The sequence below is a fragment of the Amblyomma mixtum genome, chromosome 5 (assembly GCF_055824585.1).
Source record: "Amblyomma mixtum isolate Tamu chromosome 5, ASM5582458v1, whole genome shotgun sequence".
Lineage (NCBI taxonomy): Eukaryota > Metazoa > Arthropoda > Arachnida > Ixodida > Ixodidae > Amblyomma > Amblyomma mixtum.
Genome location: NC_143016.1, coordinates 79,993,046 through 80,019,107, shown reverse-complemented (window position 1 = coordinate 80,019,107; position 26,062 = coordinate 79,993,046). Strand labels below are relative to the sequence as shown.

Below are 26,062 nucleotides of genomic sequence, written 5' to 3'. Positions count from 1 at the left end.
TCAAGGAAGAGCTCCTGTGTCTTCCAGGTAAGAGGCTTACTAAGTATGGTTTTAGCATCTCTAAGTGAGATGTAGATAATGAAAGGTAATTCGCGGCTCCCTTTGCAAAAAGGGCATTGCAGAAAACTGCAAGAGCTCAGCATAAAAGTCATCAACTGTCCCGGTGTCTGTGCATTAGTTTTCTGACGTGAAGGATGTCTGATCCAGCTCAATAAATAAATACAAAGAACTTAAAGCAAACAACGGGGCTCCGGAGCTCAGTCTGAATATTAAAGTTCCTATCCGAAAAATTACAGTTGCCCCAAAACTCTCAGGCTCGTTCATTGGCTTGCAACTCAGTCCTCTGAACCTCGATTCTGCGTTTTCCGCGGGGCCAAAACACGGCAGTCAGTGAGTAAATAAAGCCTTTCTCCTACTTAATTACAGAAGCGGGGGCAACATTGCGCTTCTCTTTAATAATAAACAGGCGAAGCACGCCTCTTCTCCGGGGAGATGCTAGCATAAACCGACAAGGTTCTCGCGCCAGAAATTAAAGGCCTGAAGGGGGGGGGGGGGGGGGGGGGTGGATTCGTTCTGCAAAGGAGCGCAAAACAGGCCAGCAACAAACATAAATTCGGGGGAGAGAGGTGCAGCGAGAATAACCGCTCGTGGCGCGATGCCAGCTCACAGAAGGGCCGGCGAGAAGGGTGGCAGCATTAACGGCTCTGAGGCCGTTCGATCCAGCCAGGATGGCGCACATAATTGCAGCGTAGAACGCGGCGGCCGGCGCTTTCGCTTCTTCCGCCTCCTTTGCGCTCAGCACGCGCGCGCTCGCCTGCCGGCGCGTTTACGACAGCCATCACCTTTTCACTTAGGCACGCCCAAATTAGGGTTAACGCTGGGCAGAGCCGCCTGTTCGGTTCGCTTCGGCCGCTTAGTGTAGTGTGTATAGGTGCTGCACCCTGCGGCGTGGCCAGCGCACGCTTCCCCACTGGGGAAGCTGCGGTGGGGGCGAAGCTGCGGTGGGGAACTGCAGGCTTGGTCGCGCCCCCCGAGAAGGGGAAAAAAGGGAAGAAACGGGAAGCCGCAGCGCGGAGGCGAAGCGGCCAAGCAAAACAGCAGATGCGTCGGATCAGGGCGTGAGCGTCTTCTGCGGGGAGCACAGTAAACTGGGTGGTGTAGGGTACTGAGGACGTGGATCGGCTAGAGCACGCTCAGCACCCCTGCCAACCTGCGCTTACAGGGAAGTATAGGGACGGCCGGGAAATGGAGTCGCCGGAGGGAAGAAAAATAAGGGAAGTAAAGGAACACGACGTCCCCAACGACAGCGGGAGGGCGAGGAAGCGGTGGTTGTGGCGCGCATTTAGCTGAATACCTGACGATGCTGAAGGGGCGGCTGCCGAGAACCGCTTAGGTATATAGACATTGGAGGCGCGCCGGAGAAGCGGCCCGTAATGGAATATCTAATGCGCGCCCCTCCCTCCGTTCCCTAACCGCGCTGGCCGCTTTAGGCCGATCCCAACTACATCCCTCCTCCTCCCGACGCAACTTACCCTACACTTCCCCACCCCCGAAACATGTCTTCGTCCTTCTCTTCGGCTCTTCGGCTCTACGGCAGACGAGGATCACCCCCCTCCCACCTCGACAAATTGCATACTTGAGCAGCCGCCCGGTCCCAGTCGTCTCCTGCGTCTCCGCTTACTCTTTCTTCTTCCTTCTCCTCCTCAGACGAGTAATACGAGGAACAGAGCGTCTCGCCCAGTTGCTGCCTACAGGAAGCCAGGAGCCTCTCCTCAGTTTCCAACAGACACTGAGCCAAGTACGGCTCTGAAAGAGCGCCTCAGCTTTCGGAACCCCCTAGTGCTCGTCTCAATACCAACACGCACAGAAACACAACTCGTGCGCGTACCGTCCTCCACATCCACGTAATACATTAACGAGTCGGAGTCATTCTCTGTTTGTAATGCAATTATTCAATCAGTAATTATTCAATTTGCCTTTTGCAGACACTATCTATGCACCCGATTCGAGCCCCTTTTCTAATTGGCGATAGCGTTTCTCATAAAAGGTTTCCGCTGTGCCAAGCTTCATTCATACCGAATTGTTTTGTGTATATTAGCCGCTTTGGTCCACCTGACCTGTTCCTTACAGGGCAATTCTATCCAGGCGCGCTTTTCACAGGACAAACAAGGTTCGCTGAACAGTTAAGTTCTGTCGAGATGTTTTCTCCAACCTGACGCGTCGGCTGGTCGCCTATACTTGTTGTACAGCCCGAGTCAAAAGTTTGCAGTCCACATGGTTATCTTCCAACTATGTAGTGGGGCACTTATGACACTTCTTACGCATGTACCGGTCCAAGGCAAGACGACCGCGGCCACATATCTTGCAGAAGAGAACCCCAGCGGCGAAGCAATGGTGACAACCAATTGTCTTACTACTAAAGGGCAGTAGGTCTCTGTCGTCCTCGACGAGCGTTTCTTTAGCTCCGCGGGTGTCATTACAAAGTTGTTCAGCGTGTGAACAACTTTAGTCCTCCATTTTTTAATCCATTTGACCTTTAGTGGTGCCGTGATTAGTGACGGTTAAAAGATCAAAAGTAAACCATGGGACCCGAAGCATTTTGACCGAGGCTGTACGTTGCCATTCTCAGCCCAATGTTAAATTTTAACCGTAATTATGAAGTGCAGTTTTCGTCTCAAACATCAGTACGAGCAGTTGGCCGGGCTGCTTTTCTTCATTGGTTGCTGTTTTATCTTTTTTCCGTTGAAGGTTTCTTTTCATTTGCATGCATTTCGCTTGCATTTTGCGCAGCCTCTTCTTTCTTTTTTTTTACCCCTTCACCCTGCACAGGCACTCAATAAATTCTCTTTTGGCGTGGCATGTATTACCAATAAATAAAGAAACGAAATAAATGAAGACTGGCTGCTTCTCTGCCAGTGAAAATTCGCGAGAAGTATGTTTCGTCAGCGACAAATATTTTTACACTGTGTTTGTAAATATTCGTGCTCAAAGAAAGCAGGTAGCTCAAGAGAATTCAAGGTAAAATTGTTTAGATCGAGTAAAGATAAGGCTAACCTGAGGTTCTAATAAAGTTCGGCCATACATCGGCGCCACCGGAGTAGACTGCAGTGTGGGGAGATACGCAACGACTCACCGACGACAAGCAGTTGAACGGTGGTGGTGCGCGTCCATCCCTTCTTGAAGTCTACGGCGCAGACGTAGGTCCCGTTGTCGGCGCTCCTAAGCCGGTCCACGCTGAGCAGCGCGGGCGTTTGGATCACCGAGAAGTAGGCCCTGCCCCGCAGGCTGCCCAGGTGCGCCCGCTGCCGGATCTGGGACAGGCTGCCCGTGCGCGAGTTCACGTCCACGCTGTACACGGGCACGCTGGACTCCTCCTCCTCCCCCCCATCGCCGGGTTCGGCGAGCTCCTTGAGCCAGCGGATTCGCACCGCGAAGTCGTCGGCTGACGGGGCTCTGACGTCACAGCTCAGCTGCGCTTGGCCTCCTTCCACCGCGCTGACAATGTGTGGCTCGACTGCGTGGGCGTTGGAGAAGGAAGATGTGCACGACATGAGACAATTAGGAACGCTGCTGTGAAATGCAGTGCATCAAGCTACGCGATGGGTTTAGGTATACAGGGTGTGTTATTCTAATTGATACCTATCTCAGCGCAGAAAAATGTTATATTTGATAATAATAAAGTTTATGCGTGTGTGCGTGCGTGTGTACGTGCGTGTGTGTGTGTGGGGGGGGGGGGTGGATGTGTGTGTGGGTGTGTGTGAGAAAGAAGTCAACACCCACAGAAACCAAGAAGCATAAAGAATTTTTGTTTAAATTTGTGGTGCTGATAAATGAACATTATTTGACAATAAGTCACCGTTTAAAGAAAATTGATTAGAAAGCATGCAAAAACAACGCCATGCCGCCGGTTGGAACCGCACACACAGCCTCCGAATCCCGCGTCCGGCGGTTTACCAACTAAGTTACGGCGACGGCTGTTAAATTTTCTGCTTTTGGTTGTGTTTATGTTTACATGTGATATAACCTTGAGTTTTCACCAGCGCCACCCTCGTCCATGAGCGGAGGATGTAGTACGTCCTGTATTGCCACTGGTGTGCTGTGGAATGTCATCGAACGGCGAGGGCGGAAGCTCTGCGAGAACTCCCTTACGCTTCCTATGTCATCAAGGCTGCCAGAACTGAGCCCTCGCTACGCAATTACGCACACACACACACTTATAGTGCGTAAGTTTGGTTGGCAGTTGAGCGCAGCGAGAGTGCTCGTCAGTCGGTGGCAAATAGCGTTAAAGGTCCCGTTGCGCTCAAAAATTCGGCGGCGTTGTCAGCGTTTTTGCGTTGTCAGCAATAAATAGGGTGGCTTAGGGTGACTGAGGCAGCCATACCACAGAGAAGAAAACTAGGTGTGCAACCTATGTCATGTGACCTTGTGTGTTTATCACTACCTACCCACCGGATTGTGAGCAAACTATTCACCCCGGCAGGTGGCAGCTAAACTCATGGTTGATTGCGAGAGATTGCTCGGGAAGAAAAACTCTGGTTGCACAAGACCCACCGTGTCAGCACCTACGCGTCGCAAGGCAGTGGTGCATCCCTTAACCGCGGCACCATTGCCCAAGGAGTGGTGTGAGGACTCCCAGGGACATACAAATGCAAAGCTGAAAAAGACCACTTCCGCATATATGCGCATTAATAAACTCATTGACGCTATCACGTGATACCATGAAGACTGAGCTTAAGTGTCGCCTCTAATTTTTCCGTAACCAAAATGTTTACCCTAGAACAGAAAAAAAAATCGATTGAAGAGAACAAAGAAAAATAATGGACTTTCCAGAAAATATTACAGTGAAAGCACGAGTAAGAAGCTGCCGATGAATCACGAATGAAACTGTCGGCTGGACGCGGCACGTTCATAATGAGCAGCGAATTATGACGCCTCTCGCAACAACTTTCGCAAACACGCCGGCAGGCGGCTGACTTGTCGGTGATTTGCGCAACAGTTGCTCGAACATAGCGATGGCCTTAGTACGGCTGCCTCGAGCGAGAAATATTGATTGCCTTCAGCCATAATTTACTGCACACATATGCAGTACCTTCCAATCAGTCTTTGCCAACAAGCACTTGCCAACAGCTCTTGTATTCTCTGTCTTCTGCATTTGCTTGCAACACGCACCCCAAAAGAAGAAAAGAACGGAGGGACGAAATAAAGAGAAATAAAGATTGAAAGAAAGAAATAAAGAAAGAAAGAGAAGAGAGAAGGAAAGAAAGATAGAAAGAGAAAGAGAGAAAGAAAGAACGACAAAAAGAAAGAAAGGAAGAAAGAAATGAAGAAAGAAAGAAGGAAGGAAGGAAAGAAGGAAGGACGGAAAGAAATAAAGAAGGAAGGAAAGAAAAAAAGAAACAAAGAAAGAAGGAAAGAAAGAAAGGAAGAAGGAAAGAAAGAAAGAAAGAAAGGAAGAAAGGAAGAAAGAAAGAAAGAAAGAAAGAAAGGAAGAAAGAAAGAAAGGAAGAAAGAAAGAAAGAAAGAAAGAAGGAACGAACGAACGAACAGGTGAGTATGTTTATTTAGAGCGGGTGGCTCTTAGTCTTAAAGAAGTTAGAACGAAAGAAAAGGAAGAAGGGAGAACGAATCAAAAGAAGAAAATAAATAAAAAAAGAGAGAAGGAAAGAAAGAAAAATAGAGTTTCGTTACAGCCCATCGACCCTTGACTTCTTTTGGAATGCTGTGTGCCAGTGCAAGTTTCGGACAATAGAAAATAATAATTATCAGACTAGCAGCCCTAAGAAACCGGCAAGGACTCGTATCCCGGCACCACGGAACTATGTATAGAGGTGAATATTTATTTAAAAAACCAAATGAGTAGAAGGAGAGATATGACGCTGCGCGGAAAAGATAGCAGAAGGCACACAGCTCGACAACGCTTCTAAGCGGATCGTTGATGCACTCTTGACCTTCGGTCTCATCAGCCGAGAACATTTCTATTTCGGCCTGCGAAAACGACAAGCGTTTTCTTGCCCTTGCTTTACTCGGCTGTACAGCACAGTGACAAAATGGCGCTGCGTGTCAGGGAAGTCTTCTAACACTTTCATTACAGCCTCTCTCGCGAGTGTAGCTACATCGCGTATATGCCCAGAAAATCAGTCAGCCATAAGATGAGAAACCTCCAAGTACGGCGCAACAAACAAGCGTGTCTCCGAATGCCGATGTGCCATCTCCCCATTCGTGGTATCAGGCTGCGCATACCGCTGACGCAAACAAAATACACGCAAGAGAAGCACGTTTCACTGCAAATGCTGCAGCTCTGCTTTTCGCCTCCCTTTCGGCGAGCTTCAGTTCGTAGAGGGTGTGAAAATCGAAGTCACTTCCACGTCTGTTCTTCGCGACGGCTACGATCAAGCACAAATGCAATCACTCCTGCGTTCTTTTTTCCTTCTCCCAAAGGAACACGCACACACACACGGGCTGAGGAAACGGCAACGCAAGATGGAAATGAGACCGCGCTGCTCTGAAGGGCGTATCGAGCGCCCTCTGTGGCTTGCAGGTGGAAGCGCAGATTCGGCGCCTCCCACACGAACGTAGCGGCGGCAACTTCTGCATGATACCGGCGCCTGTTTTGTTGCTGCATTTTGAGAGCTTGTTTCTTTCGCGGTTTATCTGCTCACACCTGGCACCTGCAGGTACGACTGAAAGAAAAGTACGCCTGCCGCGGAACCAGGGACAGCTGTCAGGAACATCGCCGCAGGAAACCCGGCGGGAAAAAAAAAGTAACACCGCAGACGGAGCTGCATTACTTGCGTGCCACGAGAAGATTTGGTTGAGCGGTATTTTTTGTGCCATGTCATTAAAGGTCGACCGACAAGCAGAACGCAGGTGAGGAAATAGATTCTCCTTACGTGAGGAGTAAGAAGAACATGCCCTGCCTACAAATGGAAGGGTTGCCGCGAAAACAAGGAAGTTGCCCGACAGCGTCGACTGACTGTATCTTTAGTTTTTGCTTACGTCCACACTGCGGTGGCTCACAAGAGGAGGCGCTTCTGTGTATCGGAGAACGATAGGGCAGGCTTGATCCGTGGCCGCTGAGCCCGCATAGTGATGGGGGCAGAATCCAAAAGCATCGGCGTGCACACAGTCTCGGGTGGTGAAGATGAAGAACCCTCGGGCCGCATTCGAACGAATCCACAGCACGGCGCTCCACTGCTCATAAAAAAAGCACCATAATCAGTAAATTTTTACCCCTGAAGGCAAATGTCGGCTATGAGAAACTCCGCAGGGAGGGCTGCGGAATAACTCTAACCATCTGGAGTTCCTTGCTACGCTCTGAAATCAAAGCACGCGAATGTGTTTGCATTTCGCCTTCGCGAAAACTCTGGCGCTGCGGTCGGGATCTAGCAGCGAACTCGTGTTCAGTACCCGAACTCCGCGGTCAGTGAGTCACCGCGACGGGTGTACCTCATAGCAACAGTACTGAGGCTTCGAGGGTGGACCTTCACGATGGAAACTTGCGCGAGTTTGTATAGTTGCATATTAGCTGAAACAGTGCAACCGGACGAAAGACAGAAAGAAAAAAGAAAGAACACAGGCGATCGGTTTATGGCGTTTAACGTCCCGAAGCGACTAAGGCTATGAGAGACGCCGTAGTGGAGGGCTCCGGAAATTTCTACCACCTGGGGTTCTTTAACGTGCACTGACATCGCACAGTACACGGGCCTCTGGAATTTCGCCTCCATCGAAATTAGGCCGCCGCGGCCGGGATCGAACCCGCGTCTTTCGGGCCAGCAGCCGAGCACCATAACCACTGAGCCACCACGGCGGCTAGAACACAGGCGAGTGATCGTCTGTATTGTTTCGTTGTTCTTTCTGTCTTTCGTCCGGTTCCTTTGTTTCACCCAACATGTAGTTTATTCTCAGTACTTCCTCGGCCCAAAACAAGAAGGCGGAGGCTCTTTTCTCTTCAGAAGGCGACAAATTGATTGATTGATTGATTGATTGATTGATTGATTGATTGATTGATTGATTGATTGATTGATTGATTGATTGATTGATTGATTGTGCACAAGCATGAACAAGGCAGCCTCCTTTACGTAAGCAAATGACGTGGGGCCAACCCAAATATGTCAATGTGCGGGTCATAACTCTAAATTACTGGCCAAGTGTGTATTTGTAAGCCCCACTCTGCAGACGATTGAGGCTTATGTGTTTCCAATACTGACATCTGAAAGGGAGAGCTTTCGACAATACTTCCTTCCCTTGACAATCATCTTGCTTTCATCTCCCACCTACCTAGAACACACTAAAAAGGCGTATTTCGTATAAGTATTGCAAAGCAAATCTGGTTCACAACAGACAGAAGGTGCAGGTGGCAACTCACGGTAGTCGTGAGCCGTAAGTCTGGTAGACTACAGATGACACGTATGTTGTGTTAACATTAGATAGTCAGCAAGGCTTAAGATGCCTGTACAAACTGTACTAAGGCACGCACTTGCGAGCGTATGCATTTAAATAGAATGCAGCAAATGGCGACTTTTATTTTTCATATGCCCAGATTTTTATTTTTCATATGCCTGTTTATGCCTAGCGTCCTACATGTAGCACACCGCATTTTATTGTGTAAACCGCACGTTTATTGTGTAAAAGCTTGCACCCGCTAGCGCAGGTTTAAGAGGCCCTAAACTTTTTCTGTGCAACGATTGTGTTGTGTGCGTTCAGTTTAATGCGTTGTGTGCGTTCAGAAAGATAAGCCAGACTTCTCTGGACGCCTTTTTGAAACTCCACCCCATCGGCTACAATGTAATTCCGCAAAAAAAGCAAATAATATTTGCCAATTTGCCTTGTATTCAACATGTAGTGCTGAGAGAATATTTGCACCAGTGAAACGACGATTCTGAATTGTGAAGTTAAATGAAATTTGATATTAATTTTTTTTTTCATTTTTTTTTAAGTTTCAGCATATATGGGTGAATCATTCACAAACGCAACACTATGTGAACCAATATAAGAACGCAATAAACTGGTTTTATTTTGTGGAATTTAGCGGTCTCGAGAGCGCTCCTTTCATTCTCGAAAATGTCGAAAATTCTTAAACAAATTCAAAACCATTAAAGAAGCTTTTTTACTCCCAGACAGCCCCCAACTACACCATGTTGCCAGCTGGCATGTTAGCTCCGAAAATTTTAATTGCTGAAACTTACGTCTAAAACCGCTACTACTTCATTTTCACGCGTTCATTCTTTGCCAGAGTGCAACTAAAGATTGATTTTATTTGTCTTGCAATTAAGACGCCCGCTTCAAAACCTCGAAACTCTTTAGACCGCCTTCAAGAAGATTCAGTCCAGCTACCCTGCCTCTCCCAAAACGGGGCATCAGCACTCAACGTGCAATTAATAAAAAAAATGAGTCAATCAAGGATAATTATGCCAAAAATTGAGCCATTGACCGCTTACTGCACCGGTCCCTGCACCGTCTGAGCCATTCACGATGAGTACCACCATGCGATGGGTACCACAAGGCGAGCGTACATTGGCGCATGAACTTCCCATCATCTCGGAATTTTGTGCTTAGTACTATATTCACCCTCGAGACAGGGTATTGTTTTGTTCTCATTTTTTCTATGTCCCAGGCCAACCTGAACGCAGACAAACGGTCAGTGTGCTCACTTTACCGCAAGCCAAACTGTCAGTTAGTCTGCGTACAAGTAGAGTTCATTTCTCCGACTCTCCGACCCAAAGGCACACCCGACCCTGCGATCTAGCATCATTCCTGCGAGCACCGTGAACGAAGATGAATAAATAACATTTCGCAGCCCGGAAGCAAGGATGGCAATAGAGTTCTACACTTGTTGTCGGCTCCTCCAGTGCGCATTAATAAATAAGTTTACATGGGTTCATCGACCTGCCCCTAAAGGCACTGAAGCGCGCTGTGGGCGTGCTGGGCGTTCTTTTGGTCAAGGTGACAACATGGTCGATACGGAGCCGTCGTGTACGTCGTGTTTTTAGTGTCACCGCCGTATGTTATGCTTTGCTCCCGTCTGGTCGCCATCATCAAGCGTCCTAAATAATTAGTGAGAAAGGGAGGCTCTTGGCTTCGCGCGATACAAAATAATTATTGTGCTCACTGGTTACCACGAAATTAGTCGCGTGTCAAAGGGTCCTCTTACGAATTAGACTAAATGCAGCAAATGTATAAAGTAGTTCTGTAAACCATAGCTAACAGAGGAGGGGAAGAAAATGAAATGACAAGCAAAGAGGTAGAAGAGAAATGCAGCTTGAGAATACAGTAGAGAAATACAGCTCTTAGAAATACGGAAATACAAATGCAGTAGAGAAATACAGCTCATCGACACCAGGCAAAGAGTTGAGCGTGCGTGAGTGCGAGTGCATTTTCGGCATGGTGGGGAAGGAGGGAGTGTGGAGAGTAGGTGAGGTTAGAAAGGAGGAACACAAGGCCGGCTTTAAGTGCACTCGTCGTTCTTTTGAATCACGCCGATGGATCATCGATTCCTCTTTTTGTCGCGTATAGCCCTGGCCGGGCGCCCATGTCACGAGGGCCCAGCTGTCCGGCCGCCCAAGGCACGTCGTCCGTCTTCGCAACTAGGCGACTAAAAGCCCGGCGCAAAACTAGTGACGCTACAACACCACTTTCACATTACCCATACTCTGGCACCTTTCACGCTCCCCTCCACTTCCCTTTCCCCTTTACCCGTCCCAACCATATGCTCCCTCTCGTCGAACCCTTTTTTCCTACCGCGCCATCTCCGCAAGTCCCTCTAGTTTTTCTCAATGGCTGCGACTGGTTGTGTATCGGTTTGCCGCTTGTTCCGCGCGACACATAGCGCGACCATTGTTCTTTTTTTCTTCAACGGTTCCGGAGCTCTGTCGCGGCACTGTGAACTCAAGCTTCGACTTTGTACTGTTTTTCTACCCATTGTTTTTCTACCCATTGTATGATACAGTGAGTGAGTGAGTGAGTGAGTCAGTCAGTCAGTGAGCGAGCGAGTGAGCGAGTGACTGAGTGACTTAGTGAGTGAGTTAGTGAGTGAGTGAGAGTGAGTGAGTGCGAGTCAGTGAGTGAGAGTGAGTGAGTCAGTGAGAGATTGAGGGAGTGAGAGAGTGAGTGTGAGTGAGTGAAAGTGGGTGAGTGAGTGAGTGAGTGAGTGAGTGAGTGAGTCAGTGAGCGAGTGAGTGAGTGAGTGAGTGAGTCAGTGAGTGAGAGAGTGAGTGAGTGCGAGTCAGTGAGTGAGAGGGAGTGAGTCAGTGAGAGATTGAGGGAGTGAGAGAGTGAGTGTGAGTGAGTTAGAGTGGGTGAGTGAGTGAGTGAGTGAGCGAGTGAGTGAGTGAGTCAGTGAGCGAGCGAGTGAGCGAGTGGGTGAGTGAGGGAGAGAGAGGGAGGGAGGAAGGGAAGGTGGGAGAGAGGGAGCGAGTCAGTGAGTGAGCGAGCGAGTGAGTTAGTGAGTGAGTCAGTGAGCGAGCGAGTGAGTGAGTGAGAGCGCGCGACTGAGCGAGTGAGCAAGTGAGTGAGTGAGTGAGCGAGTGAGTGAGTGAGCGAGCGAGTGAGTGAGGGAGAGAGAGGGAGGGAGGAAAGAAGGGAGGGAGCGAGCCAGTGAGCCAGCGAGCGAGTGAATGAGCGAGTGGGTGAGTGAGTGAGGGGGTTGAGCGAGCGAGCGAGGGAGCGAAGTCTGCTCTCTGGACTGCAGTGAGGAAAGTTAAGAAAAGTCATCATGTAATGGATCCATAGATATCCCCACGGGCATCACTCCTTTTCGATTGGCCATTTCGAGGCCTTCTATGAGCGTGTGTGCCTCTCTGAGCGCAGAACGAAAGTGCAGTAAGAAAAGAAAGTTATTTTTCTTCCTCCGACATATAGCCTTTTCTGTGACCGATCAAAACACGCTTATTTATGAGCCTCGGGTAAATTATTCATCACTGCACTACCAAAGATCGCTCAGCGCTAAGGAGAAAAGAAGCAACAGCATCCCGGGGATATCTCTTGTAATCCTTTTACAAAACATCGTTTCCTCCGCGAAGCTGGCGGTGGCTTTAAAACACACCGCAAGAAAGAAATATGAAACATACCAAACCGCAGTTCTGTTGCCGGAAGAAGCAAGTAGCCGAACGGGTTTGTATGAGCGAGAAGGGGACGCTGTTCTCGGCACCGAACGACAAAAGAAAAATCACGGGCGTTCCTGCATCGTGATCACAATCTCGAATACGAATAAGAGAGACGCTGTCTGTGCGCTCGCGCTTTCCCGGGGTCTTCGGCTTCTCTGCGCACAATACTTTTTGAATTTTTTTCTTCCGCGGTGGAGGCCGCGGGACAAGGAGGGTGTGAGTGAGTAGGTAAAGCCTAGAAGCAAAACAGTCCGAGACCTATTGTGTTTGCAGCGCGCTACCGTTACGCCGGCTCTTCTTGAAGGAGAAGCTCGGCCTCTTACGGAATACAAAACGAGCAGACAAGAAAAGAAAGGCGAGACAGATCAAAGAGCGGTCGGTCGCCACCGGCGGCGCTTCACTGATGCCATCGCGTAGCTGGGCGGCATGTACTAGTAGTGCCTCGTTTTCCTTTTCCTGCTTTGCCGCCGGCCTTAAAGGCAGAGAGGAAAAGCGCGCGCTCCAGGACCACCCCTCCCTTTCCAGGTCTCATGCAATATTCGGATACACGGGCACTTGTCTCCGGCCGCTTCTCTGTGTGCGATCCTCACTGCCGGCGCGCGTTCCCTCTTTTATGTAGCCCATCGTGCGCCCGTGTGCGTGCGTAAGAGAGCTCTTGTCAATGTGGCGGCTCTTCGCCGTTTCGATGGGCTGACCGCGGAGCTGCCTGCCGTTCTCACCGCGGCATCCATTACTATTGAATTTGCGGAGCGTGCATCGACTACCGCGGCGAAAAAGCGGAATGCGTCTGCGGTTGTTGGCCGGACACACCCCCTCTCATCCTTTCCCCTTCCCCGTTCGATGCCAGCGACGGTCGGCCGCGGTGTCTGGGCACTGGCATCACTCGTAGATCCATTGGGCACTCGGAGTGAGTGAGTGAGTGAGTGAGTGAGTGAGTGAGTGAGTGAGTGAGTGAGTGAGTGAGAGAGAGTGAGTGAGAGAGTGAGTGAGTGAGTCAGTGAGTGAGAGTGAGTGAGTCAATGAGAGAGTGAGAGAGTGAGTGAGTGTGAGTGAGTGAGATTGGGTGAGTGAGTGAGTGAGTGAGTCAGTGAGTGAGTGAGTGAGTGAGTCAGTGAGTGAGTGAGTGAGTGAGTGAGTGAGTGAGTGAGTGAGTGAGTGAGTGAGTGAGTGAGTGAGTGAGTGAGTGAGTGAGTGAGTGAGTGAGTGAGCGAGCGAGCGAGCGGGTGAGCGTGTGAGTGATTGAGTGAATGAGTGCGTGCGTGCGTGCGGGTTCGTGCTTGTGCCCGTCTGTGTGTCTGTGTCTGTATGTCGAGTGTGTGGGTCTGCGCGTCTGTGTGTGTGTGTGTGTGTGTGTGTGTGTGTGTGTGTGGAGCAAAGCAGATTCCACATGTGAAGTGCCCGGTGCCTAGAGCAAGTAACGTCGTAACTTGACACACCGCACTCTTTTGGAATGGGAAGCCTGGTTTAGCGTTGTAAATCGGGCCTCCGTCGAAACGAATTCGTGATGCTGGGGGAGTACACTGAACAAGAACAGGCACAGCTCCAGTGGTACATCGCTACCTGTGCTTTAACTCTGAATGACGAAGGTATGTACGTTCACTGAGCAGGTGATGCAGGGTCAGTGACCGCGGTTCAATCTAAGAGCTCCCCGTGCTCCAAAAAAAAAGTGTAGACAATACGAGTATGGTAGATGAAACCAACCTAACTGAATGCAAAAAAAAGGAGAGCACATCGAACTCTGCTTCCACAATTCGCTAGGTCTTTCCTCCAACGCGCGTATATACAGCCAGAATATTTAGATCAAGTTTCACCGTTTCGTACATTCCCCGAAAGGACTACGCCGCACCGAGCCGTTTTGCAGGGACGGCCTTTCGCAGAACGCTGAAAATCGAGTGGTTTGGACACAGCGCGAAGAAAGATTGAAGAAAGAGTGAAAAAAAGCCTCGCTGATCTAGGCGAAACATATTCTAGTAGACAGACTCGGGTTTTTTTTTTTCTCTTCGAGAACTCGAGCCATTGTTGCTGCGTCCATATTTTCAACGTAGCTGAGTTCCGAAACCGAAAAGTAAAGGGCAAAAAAAAATGGAGAAGGGAGAAAACGCGCTCGTGTGCTTTTTAACGAAACGCGAAATTCAATACTGACGCAAGAAGCGCGCAGTACAGCGCTGCATGTAGAAAGACGCAGAGGCAGAGATAAGAGAGCGAGAAGCTGCACCCATCAAACCCGCTCTTTGCAAGCGTAGAGCAGCTCGCGGGACTGGAAAAGACGGTACACTTTATGCGAGTGTAACGTATACAGTCTCCGCGAAAGAATTCATCTCTCAGTTGCACGAGTCCCGCATCAATTTCCTCTCTTCGTTCGTACGCCCTTATTTCAGTATCTTTATTCTTCCGCTCGAAAAAATACGAACACAAGGCAACTAGAGAAGTGATGACTGAGAGGTGTAGCGTGATGCAGGAGGGTTTTTTTTTATATATAATATATGGATCTATCGCATCTTGAGCTCATCTAAAAAACAGCGTCATCTTTCAAGAACGCACCGCGGAGCTTCTGCTTTGTGTCCCTGTCCGGAGTTACTTTCTACTCGTCGTCGTCTCGTCGGTCTGTGTATTCTTCGCTGCTCCTCTCTACTGACTGCGCCGCTTGGGAAGGAGCGGCGAGTGTTTAGAGTGCGGAGGAGGTGGAGGCAGTATACCCTAGCACAGCTTGCGATCTCTCCTCTTGCGGCCTCGCCGTCTTTGGTTTCTCTACCCCAGCAGGATTCGCAGCTCGGCGCAGAACACTGGAGCGAACTAGAAGAACGGGAAGAAAGAAGGAGAAAACAAAAATAAATCTTGTGCGGCGTCGACTTGGAAATGTTGCCGCTGGTGCTGCCGCCGCTGTTCCTGGCTGGCTCTCGACAAAACAGGTCGATGCACCGAAGGACGCGCAACCCGGCGAACGCTTGACGCTCGGCGCGACGTGCCTTGTCAGAAGAGGCGCCGGTGCGCGCCGCTTGCTTCGTTGTGAGCACTTGAGCGGATTCCGTGTGCGTTGATGCGGAGCGGCCGCGAACGCGGAAAGAATAGACGAAGATCCGAGGGAGAAACGCTTGTCGTTGATTTTAATACCGGAGATGATCGCTGTCGAGCGGCGATGTTTGAGAGTGTTTGAAAAAGTGGGCTAAGGATAGGCCTTTAGAAACCGATGACGATAAGGAAACCTGAAAAAATTGCGACGACACTTTGGCAACTAAAGTGTTTAGAGGAGAAAGCCGAGGGCATTATGCCGTGACGACTTCTGGTGGATGTGACGTCACACCGTTCCTGTGGCTATATCGATGCCCAAATTATGCATCTTTCAGGGATCCTAAGTGTTAATTACGCTTAATTGCACATCTTTTCATCTAATTTGACACAAATCCGACGTTTTTCCGACCATTCTGTGACAATTTTCACTATGCCGTGACGACTTCCGTGGATACCACACCGTGCCCGTGGCTATATCGACGTCCGCGCTATTTCAACACAATTTCAACATGTTTGCCTATAGTTAATCAACTAATCTATACTCATCAAACTTGGCTTGTAATTTCATTTTTTTCTTCTCTATCTGAAGCAACTATTGGTTTTATTCTATCTTTTTTAGTTCCCGTTTAATGCGTGTGACACGCTTTGTCAACAGACGCATGACAGTATCAGTCATTAAAGGCTTTTGCCTAAAAATTTTACCTTGGTCTTGCTCCCATGTGTTTGCTGTATTGCATCGTCCACGCTTTTTTATCTTTGGTGGGGTGCTTTAATGAGTTTGGGGAGACAAAATGGTTCTAAGTCGCTGAAGGGAACGAAGCGGTAGTGTTCCGCCGCGGTTAGATAGTGTTTAATGAAAAATATTAGGGGGACATAAGCTCCGACTTAAGGGTATGAGGCGACAGCGTTAACGGTTGTTTGCTACTTCCTGTACTAAATAATACTTCTCTTATTATAAGCACTAATTAGCATAAATTAATATGCATACTAGACCACGTGATTCTCCACAAGACACACAAGTTCTTCCTTTAGCCCAGTCGAAGGAATGCGCCTCAGTGGACTAGGAGTAACGTGTCCGACTAATCGCAGCTAATTATCCCAGCATTCTTTTCAGCGAACTAACTAATTTACATCCTTACATGAGGTAATTTCAATTGAGTCATGCTACGACCTAAGAGTCATTATTTAACTGGAGTTTTGATCATTTCCATTCCGCAGCTCAACGTGTGACGTCACAGTTCTCTCGACCAATCCTGAACTAGTGTGACAACGGGCGCGGCTTTTCCTCCGAACGTCCGTTGTCACGTTAAACGTATGTTGTGTTATGTGATGATCAATGTCTCAAAGTGTACAGGCGCTATGAGCAATGCTATAGGAGAGTGCTTCAGATTAATTTTGACCGCCTGAATTTTTTATTGTGAACTTACATCACAAAGCACGTTTACGTTTTTGAATTTCACCTCCAGGCAGAAAGTCGCTCCCGCGAGATTGTGCACTATTGCTCAACTCCATATCCACTAAACGACCGCGGTGGGTCGTTTCCGAAGAGTGCAACACCTCTGAGGTCCGTTATTCGATTCATTTTTTTAGAGCCACAGACTGCATTCATATTATCAATTACTGCTGCACCCAGCGGTAATCTCTGAGCTTAACAAAAAATGAGAACATTCGTCTAGTAAAGTGTGGCTTTTCTAGGGAAATTTGGGCGCTTCGGTCGTGCTGCAGTAGGAGCTCGAGTTGGATATAGAAGTGTCACGCAGGCACCAGCTTTTTGGTCAACTTCTGGTATGAGAAGGACGGTGTTCGCTCGTCACAGAAAAGCCTTGTTTTTTTTTCTTTTTTTAATCTTTCGCGCATTGGCGGGGAAGCAAGGCAGACATTTGGGCTAGTTGGTGTGAATTCATGGTGGAAAAAACAGCGCAAACTAAGACGCTTCAGCGCTTGTCGTGTCTCCCCTCTTTTCTGTATTTTCTGTCTTAGTTTGCGCTGTTTTTTCCACCACGCCTCAAATGAACACAGTGTCGAACAAATCCTGCCTGCTCAGTTTCGGACCTGTAATACCCATTCTATAGGCTGCCAAAGTGGCAGTTAAAAACGAATAGGTTGCCTTGGTCTAGTTGAGTTAAAATTTCGAAGCGTGCTAGAGTGGTCTGCGCTCCAGCGCGCCGTTGGACTGCGTCACAAAGTAGTTTGGGCAGGCGCATACTGACTTGTCGCGCAACACAGCACACCCGCTCCCGCTTTTATTTTATTTATTTGCTCCTAAAGTAAAGTAACGCGCGCGGGGAACAGTACAAATTAAAGCTTCCACTTAACGTCAGTCCCGTGAACGAGGGTTGCGAAGTTCGACGGACGCAGCCCCGACTAAACGCTATAAAGCCAGCGGCTACAATTGCCACGCGGCCATCAGCGTTTGCAGAAGCTTGCCACGAGAGTGCGTAGAAGAACAACCTCGACATTCGAGCTGTCGAAAATAGGCGGACCTCGACCGGGCCAAACTCGTGCAGTCACCGGCCGCATTACGAGACCGGAATACGGCATTGCACGAGAACGGCGGGGGCGGCGGGCAGCCAGTTAGTGAAAATGGCGAAGTGTGGGCAGAAAGTCCGCTTGGCATCCAAAACACTTTCTCTTCCACGTCCCCTGCCCTCCCCAATCCCCGCCCCGAGCGGGAAAAACGGGAAGGGGGGGGGGGGGGGGGGTTAGGGGGGGTAGGGGGGGTGTACACACAAACTCCTGCCTCCTATACAATGCGCCAGCCAGCCCATCGCTTGAGCGAACGAGCGCGCTCCGAATTTTTGTGGCGCTCACAAAGGAGAGCAGTTAGGCAGCGTTGCGCGTGCGCTCGCTTGTGCATGCAGTCGTAGCGAAAGCTATGCAACGACCCGGCGACCCGGAGGGTTAATCCCCTTCAGTGTGGATTACTCTCCTTTCGGAACGCTTTTCTCTGGCGCGCCCCGCTAATCCGACTCGGGCACAAAGTTTGACAGCCATTTCTGCGCCGCTTTTCCTTTCCCTCCTCTTTCAATCTCTCTTTGTCTCTCTCTCTCTTTCCGCGCTATGTGCGCACACAGGCGTCGCCGGCTGTGCGCGACTGTTGCGTGAATAGCGCATGCACATCAGGCGGTAAAAGTAAGGGTGAGGAGGATAAGGGCTCTGCAACTACTTGGTGATGGCGCAGTGATGAAGCAGACAAAAGGTTTGCACTGGAAGTTCATAGGGGAACGCGTTGCGACACCACACCTCGACATCGCCAGGCGGCTTTCGTCCACTTTGACTGCCCCTCCCAGTGCGCGCACGTTTCTCCGACACTTTGGTTAACAGGCTAACGCCAGTGTAGAGTGTGGTTCCAAATGAGCAAGCACGCTGTTGTGTATTTGTTAAAACTTAATCCTATCAATCTGAATTAGGAAAAATAAAAAGATGTGTTCCCAAGGGCAGTACTTTGGGTCCACTACTATTCAATATTTAAATTATTGACCACACAAACACTTCTATTAAGCGAAATCATGTTCACGAGAACGGAAAACTGGGCAAGCTGGTATGGGTCCATGCTTAAGCAGAGCAGAAAACAGGACAAAAGGGAGACGGGAGGCGACACGAGCGCTCACCTCCTCTCCCGTCTCCCTTTTGTGCTGTTTTCTGCTCTGCTTAAGCATGAAATCATGTTCTATATGCGGAATGCGCTAATGTCATTTTTATTTGTTTATTTTTATTTATTAACTCAAGTAGGCGACTACAGGCCCATCCAGGAGTGGGCTGACGTAGACACAAGCACAGAAAGTCAACAATTCAAAATTCAAGGGAATTCAAAAACAAACATTCACAGAGATTCGGAACCAATGACAATCGGTATACATTGTGAGAGAAAAGCAACAAAGGCTACAGGAACGTTTCATGTCTGAAATAACATTTCAGTTTTGTCGGTGAATACATCGACGGATCTGGTATTCCCAGTTTTATGCGGAAGTGAGTTCCATGTTTCGATGACCAGGCGCTCCTGATTGTAATGCACTCGTAAACGAAGCAAACTCTTTTCTTACAAGCCTTCGAATGTGGTCAGTATGAAACCAGTTAAAAATTAACGTTAATAAAACAAAAGCTATAATTATTTAGGCAGAAATGAAAACAAACATTCCTCTAAGTTTAAAATACGGAGAAAAAATACAAATAGTCGATAAGATCAAAATCCTGGAAATAAATTTTTTTTCAAACATCTTATGGGACAACCATCGACAACAATGCGACAACCATGGTAGACTCGTTTAGTTGAAGTCATATCACGGCTTAGAACGTGTTTTCCATTTCAAGTAAAAGTTATTCTCTATAAATGTGTTTCTTGCTCATATATGAATAACTAGGTTCTGGTTCTAGGCACCACGAGCACACAAACCTACAAAAGATATTTGTTCTCGCAAAAAGTACTTCAGGATCCTTTATGACTTGCCATAAAACAACCACACACCAAGCTTTTCCCAAAAAGTAGGAATAATTCTAGAGCAAAATCTCTATATAAATACAAGTTAACTGTTGCCTTCAAACGAGAAATAATAGAAAATGAAATGTTTCTACAAGAATTATCACGGTTAGAAGAGAGCATTGCAACATAAATTACCAGTCACAAAGAAAAATTGAATGTTATGACACCTCGCACTAATTGCCTTATGGAAAATTGTCGTTCACTCTGCGAACACTCCTTAATCGTTGCTGTAAAACTTATATTGACCTCTTCACAAAAACTAAACAAGAGATATGCGAGTACTATGCAATCATGCCAAAACTATCCTATTGGCTTTTTGTTTCCATTGCATGTGTACATTTCTTGTGAAGGCTTGCATATTTATTATGGCTTTTACACCTAGGTTATATTTCCATCGCAGAAGTTGTAAATATCGAAAATTTGTGTGTGTGATGCAGAAGCTATGAATAATGTATTTTGACTATTTTCTTTTGCTTACTGTCCACTTGTAAGAGGGGGCTGTGGGCTTTTGACAAGCTACCGTTCCTTCGTGCAGCTTTTACTATCAGCCCCATCCATCTCTTTGATGCAAATAAACTATTTGATTTGATAGTACTGTAAATGATGCGCAAGAAAAAAAAGAGAAGAGGTAAGGGGCGGGGGAGCGGGAGACGAGCGCTTTAAGAACATGCAGGATAAATAGCCGGGCATAAGAAAGGCCCTTTTCGGCCATACCCCGAGCTAGCGAAAACGAAGACGAAGATGTTGGCTCCAACGGCTAGAGGTCAGCTGTTGAAAAAATCAGCTTTTTTATTTTTTTCGTGAGATGCTTATTTCGTCGTTGAGACCTATTTTCTTGCAGCATTGAAACTTATGCACGTTGACGTAGCACGTAGCAACTGGAGCGCCGTGTTGTATGTTTAAATATTTCCATCTCAGTAATGAAAGAGATCAGTCGTTAAAACGTTTGTTGCATCTCAGCTTTACTTACGTTTATGCCTGATGTCAGGCAGAGGTCCGCTAAGTGGGCCATGCTCAGAAGAGCATCAAAACCAGCCCGTATACACCTCAAAAATAAAGCCAACCCGAGTGAAATTCTGGCTAAGACGATGCCTAAAGCAAGAGCACTAAGCCAAACAAAAACAAAGTTTTAGTGTTCCTCTAAAGTCATAACAAAACCGTCTCCTTCCTTCCTTTCTGCTACCTTTTTGGAGCGGGGAAGTGAACATGCCATTGTGATCCGAAACATCTAAAGACGCGGCCCGATAAGTCCGACGGGCACACCCACGCTAGCAGATACGGAAAGGCTCGGTCGGAGTAAAACAATAAAAAAAATGAGCCGGCGGCTCCGCGACATGTGTTCAGTAACGCACGCCGCGAAAGGCCCCGCGCCGGCCCACGCCTCCAGTTTTCATCCCGTTATAACTCAATTACTCAGAGTATTGAAGCACGGGAACCAGAACAAAAGGAAGAAGAAGAAAGTGGAGTCAAAACCCCGAGCGCGCCTGCGGGGCAGTCAACCCCCAGATACCTTTCCACCCCTCCCTTCCCCGTTCACGTGGCGATTCTCCGATCGCGCTCGGGCGGCCAAGCTGAACGACCTCGCTTTTTCTTCGCCGCTCGTTATTACATGATCGTGCCCGCCGCTCGCCGCCATCGCTCATCCACCGTCTACATTCGCTGACACTTGCTTTCTCTTGCCATTAGGCGTAATTGCCTCGTGGGACCAGTTTATCTTCACCTCGACACGACCGCCGCGTTGCGGCCACAAACCACGCTTTACCTGCCCTCCCCCCCTCCCGTCCTCGCCTCCCATTCTTTTCCCTTTTATCCCGTTCTTTTTCGCCTCCTCCCGAACAGCTGCTCTAAATAATTTGCGCTGCTCCGCAGACGCTTTTCCCGCTGCCGTAGCAGTGCGGTATGCCTCAACTCGTTGGGACGATAGCGTATCGTCGCTGCATCGCTCTGTCTCTTTCGACGTGTTTTGTTGTTACCGGCGCTATCGGAACGCCGTGTCGTGAGGCAATCTGCTGGCTGGCGTGCACGTCGCTTCAGATTTGATTAGCGGGACAGCCGCTTTCTATTTCTTTTTTTTTTTCGCTTTCTTGTAGCGTGGGAAAGTGGCGCGGTACGCCCCTGTGCGTCTCATACTTGTGCGTACGCACCTGTTTCCCAGCTGCCTAACTGTGGCGCGTGGTGGCGTGAAAAGGGCCACGCCAAGCGTGTTCAGTTGTTTTTGCTCTGGAGAACATGTGCAATACGGTGTCTTGCTTTTCGTGGTTAGTGCGTTCTTTGAATAATATGGTCAAGCTTTTCTTTTTGGACTCCTTCTAACCACCCTTTCTCTCTTTTTTTTTTATTTGGCATTCGTTTGGAGTTTCGTGCAACTGAAGCAGTGGCTAAACGAAAAAAAAAAGTCATTTCGGGATTCTGGCCCGTTTTGCCTTTTGTAACCACTTACAATCTAGCAGATGAGTAGTTAATTTCATTTATTTTACATCTCAGGATCAAAAGCAGTACACAGGGGGAGCGGTACACACAAAAAATACAATGAAAGTACTATTCAAAATCCAAATTCAGTGTACAGTGCTATAAAAAGATTAAAACCCCATTACTATGCAATGACCGAAAAAGCAGCGCGAAAGAGGGAGTTCTAGCTAATATACACCTGCTCTGTGGAATGATGCTTTCAGTATCGTGCGGGTCCGTACGTACTGGCACAATATTTTATGCGGCTTCCGCCCAGAACACTAGATACTTTTGAATGCTAATACGCCGTTAAGATGTGGGAACGATGCAAGTAGGTAACTGCTGCCTTTACTGACACTGCGAGACTTGAACATAGCTCATGCAAACTCATGCAGTTTGCTCTGCAGTTCGCCGCCGGTAAATTCAACAGCTTGACGCTGGGGCGTCTCCTGAACACTTGGCCGACGTCTCTACATGATTTCATCATTTCTTACACAGCCCGACGCTAGCATAACTCGCCCACAATCGCACCTTCACAGTGAAGAAGGTATAGGCTTCACCACAAAGTTAGTCTTTGTTAGGCGAAGTACACTTGCACAGATAACCGAAAACTCAGATTTGTACTCGTTTCAGTTTATTTTATTATACATACTGATATATTATATAAACTGCTTTTATTATATACTGAAGCGAATAGTGGTGTCTGATAGGAAGGGAGGCTCAGCGGCCCTCCCTCTAATGACAGCTTTGTGCAATAAATGGAATAAAAAGAAGCATCGGATTATCTGCCCTCAGGGGACTACAGCCCGGACATCGTTGCTTGGTTTTCAGAAGAAAAGTGATGAAGAATGTCAAACCTGCTTGAAGTGACTAGGACTTGACATAAGCTAAGCTAATACGCTTCACAAACGAAATCATGTCCGAAAATAAAATAAAAATGCTTAATGAAGCACTTCTGCATGAAAAGATAGAATGCGCAATGCCTTGGCCGGTTTGGTTAAAAGCCACTCATATAACAGGCGTTTCAAAGAAGAACTTAAGGAATTCTCAAAAATATGCTTTCTGAGGTAAAAATATAGATTTTTCAGCATAGTAGTACGAGCGTTGGCGGACACCAGAAAACCGGCGAATCGGTGAGTAATAGCCGCCGCGGTGGCTCAGTGGCTATGGTGCTCGGCTGCTGGCCCGAAAGACGCGGGTTCGATCCCGGCCGCGGCGGCTGAATTTCTTTGGAGGAGAAATTCGAGGCCCGTGTACTGTGCGATGTCAGTGCACGTTAAAGAACCCCAGGTGGTCGAAATTTCCGGCGCCCTCCACTACGGCGTCTCTCATAGCCTTAGTCGCTTTGGGACGTTAAACCCCATAAACCAAACCAATAGTTTTTAAGTAGCAAGCTTCTTGATTAATTTTTAATAATTAACTCCTTAACTGTTTGCCCCCCACCCGCCCTCAATGGTTATGCGCTTGCCTTACTTAATAAAGGACTCTCAGCTCAACTATTAGAGTTAGACGCTTAGTAGCAATTAGAGATTTGGAGCCAGTCGTCAGTAATAGACATCTCAGTTTTTAGAATTTACAAAACGCGATTACCTTTGGCGCTGTGGCTAGGCAAAATTTGACTTTTTTTTTTTTTACTAATTACGTGCCCTAGAAAGGCTACTTTGCCTGTATGCTTTTTGAAAGCGCATGAATTTTGGCACGATGCAGCCAGACTTTGTTGAGCCGCAGCGCCGAGGATAATCGCGTTTTCGAAATTCTAAAAACCGATAATGCTATTTCTAATGATCGGCTACAAATCCCTAATTTCAACCAGCTGCCTAGTTGTGACAGTTAAAAAGTTAATTATTATAAGCTTACAACTTACAATTCTCCGGCTCCGATGTCCGCCAACGCTTGTAATGTTATACCTCAAAAGCCATATTTGTAGCCCCCAAAGCATTATTTGTGAAAATTACTTACAGCATTCTCTGAAACACCGGCTATACATTCAGGCTAAAAAAGTTAATCTCACTCACGTCGATAAAAGCCACGAGATTAACGTTCGAAAATCGTCGAGCCATAGCACACGAACTATCAGCGTCAAATGAAACGCGAACAGGAGAATTGAAGCTCGAGCTATAAAACTGGAGTACATTACACTAAAGAGGCAGACTTTCATGGCGGTATATTTTCGCACTGAAGGCTTAAAAAGCTCTATTTGCAAGCGCTAATAGACAACGCTTGTGTTTTCTCTCCAGCCATTTTATCTTATTTGTGCTCATGTTTCGGTTACTTTGTTGGCGTTTCATTTCAAGATGATCGTACAGTACGTTCCATTGTTAAAGGGAACATGCGATCGAGTGCCCTCCGCGCTTCACGAAGCCGTGCCGCCTAGATGCGGCCAGAATATGCGGCATCAGGCGCATGCGCGGAATGACCAGCCTTCATGCTTACTGCGCATGCGTCTTGTGCCGACAATTCCCACAAGTTCTTGGCAGCAGCGATCAGCGAAGCGCGGAGTCCAAGCGATCGCATGTTCCCTTTAACAGTGGACTGTACTGTACATAGGTATATATATTGCCTCTTACTCGACAAACTATTTAATGCTCGCTTCAACGCGGCAGTGACAAAGTGGTTATGGTGCTTGGCTGCTGGCCCGAAAGACACGTGTGTGATTCCGGCCGCGGCGGCCACATTTAATAATAGGCGAAATGCTAGAGGCCCGTGTGCTGTGCGATATCAGCACACGTTAAGCAATCCCACGTGGCCGAAATTATTCCGGAGTCCCTATTAGCCTGAGCGGCCTTTGGATGTTAAAGCACAGAAAGCAAACCATTGTATTCAATGCTTTCTAACTACCTCAATACCTACAATGGTATATATATGATTAAGTATGAGAGGAGTAACGTCAAGGGCCAGGAAAACAGCAGGGTTGAGGAGAAAACGAGAATTAATGATCTCCTAGCTAGAATCAAGAAGGAGAAATGGACACGGGCAGAGCTCCTAATGCGGAGAGCTTATCGTCTCTTATGGCGTCTTCAATAAACTTCGATCGGAGTTGCCCCGTCACCGGTGCGGCGCGTAATAGCAACGGTCAAGCGCATGGTAATGTAGCGCTATGTGCTCAAGTAGCATTTATCGAAGATTATATTGCCCTTCATTCGCACTGGGGCGCACCAGTGCAAACCGGTGCCGGTTAGCGAAAATGTTATTAGGCTAACGGAATACATTCTCGGATAAGGTTACTCTGGCAGGGGCGGTATAGAGTCAACAGGAAACATGAGATTTCTAATCTTGTAATACTCAGCCATTGCAAACGGCTGACAAAAGTTGCGAAATTCGAGGATTTCATCAATGATGGTCCCTTCAGTGAAAAAAATGTGAAAACCTGAGAGATTTATTAAGAGAAGAGATCGCTGAAGCCTAATTTTAGCTAATTTTGTTGATTTGTGGATGTCTAGGGACGGTAAAACTCCGCGCAAATTTGCAGGCGCATGCAGTAAATCAAGAACACTATTAAAAACTACTCCACCTGCTGCCAGTGCAGCGTTACGTCAGCGGAAATTTTAGGCGTAGGGTTTCGGCTAGGAGTTAAGGGTTCGATCATGCATAAGTTTGTCTGTCAGCCAGCCTCCTGCCTCTCTAGCAGCTGAAACTTTCACTTTTATTTGATAAAAATGTTGTAAAATAGCTTTTTCAAGGTTATGTAAGAAATTCGTGTAGTTCTCCGAGATGAAATGAAAATCTTCCAAGTTTTTGCACTCTATAGTGCCTATAATAACGTTGGGAGTTATGAGGTTAAGTTAGATACGATAAGGTGGCTGCAGCTAGTGCAAGATGTGGTCATTTGGTGATCAATGGTAGATACGTTTATCGTGCGTTTGATGTAGGTGGGCCAATTATGATGGTTTGTAGTGAAGAAACAAGAAGTCTTGGAATACGTAAGACACTGCACGCTAAAAGGATATAGCTAGTTCAAAGCATGTTCACTCGGTGTCAAGACGCTCTGGTCATTGGGCGAAGATTATTTCCGGATCATATACCT

The 26,062-nt window shown here is 47.8% G+C and overlaps 1 protein-coding gene across 2 annotated transcripts in view; it reads right to left on the bottom strand.

Moving 5' to 3' along the window:
* LOC149342785 (synaptogenesis protein syg-2-like) overlaps positions 1 to 26,062 on the bottom strand; it is a 116,085-nt gene that overhangs the window by 39,111 nt on the left and 50,912 nt on the right. For both annotated transcript variants that reach the window (XM_089542236.1, XM_089542237.1), the window contains exon 2: positions 3,134 to 3,514. In XM_089542236.1, the coding sequence (XP_089398362.1) occupies positions 3,134 to 3,514 (381 nt within the window). The remainder of the gene's footprint in view (positions 1 to 3,133; positions 3,515 to 26,062) is intronic.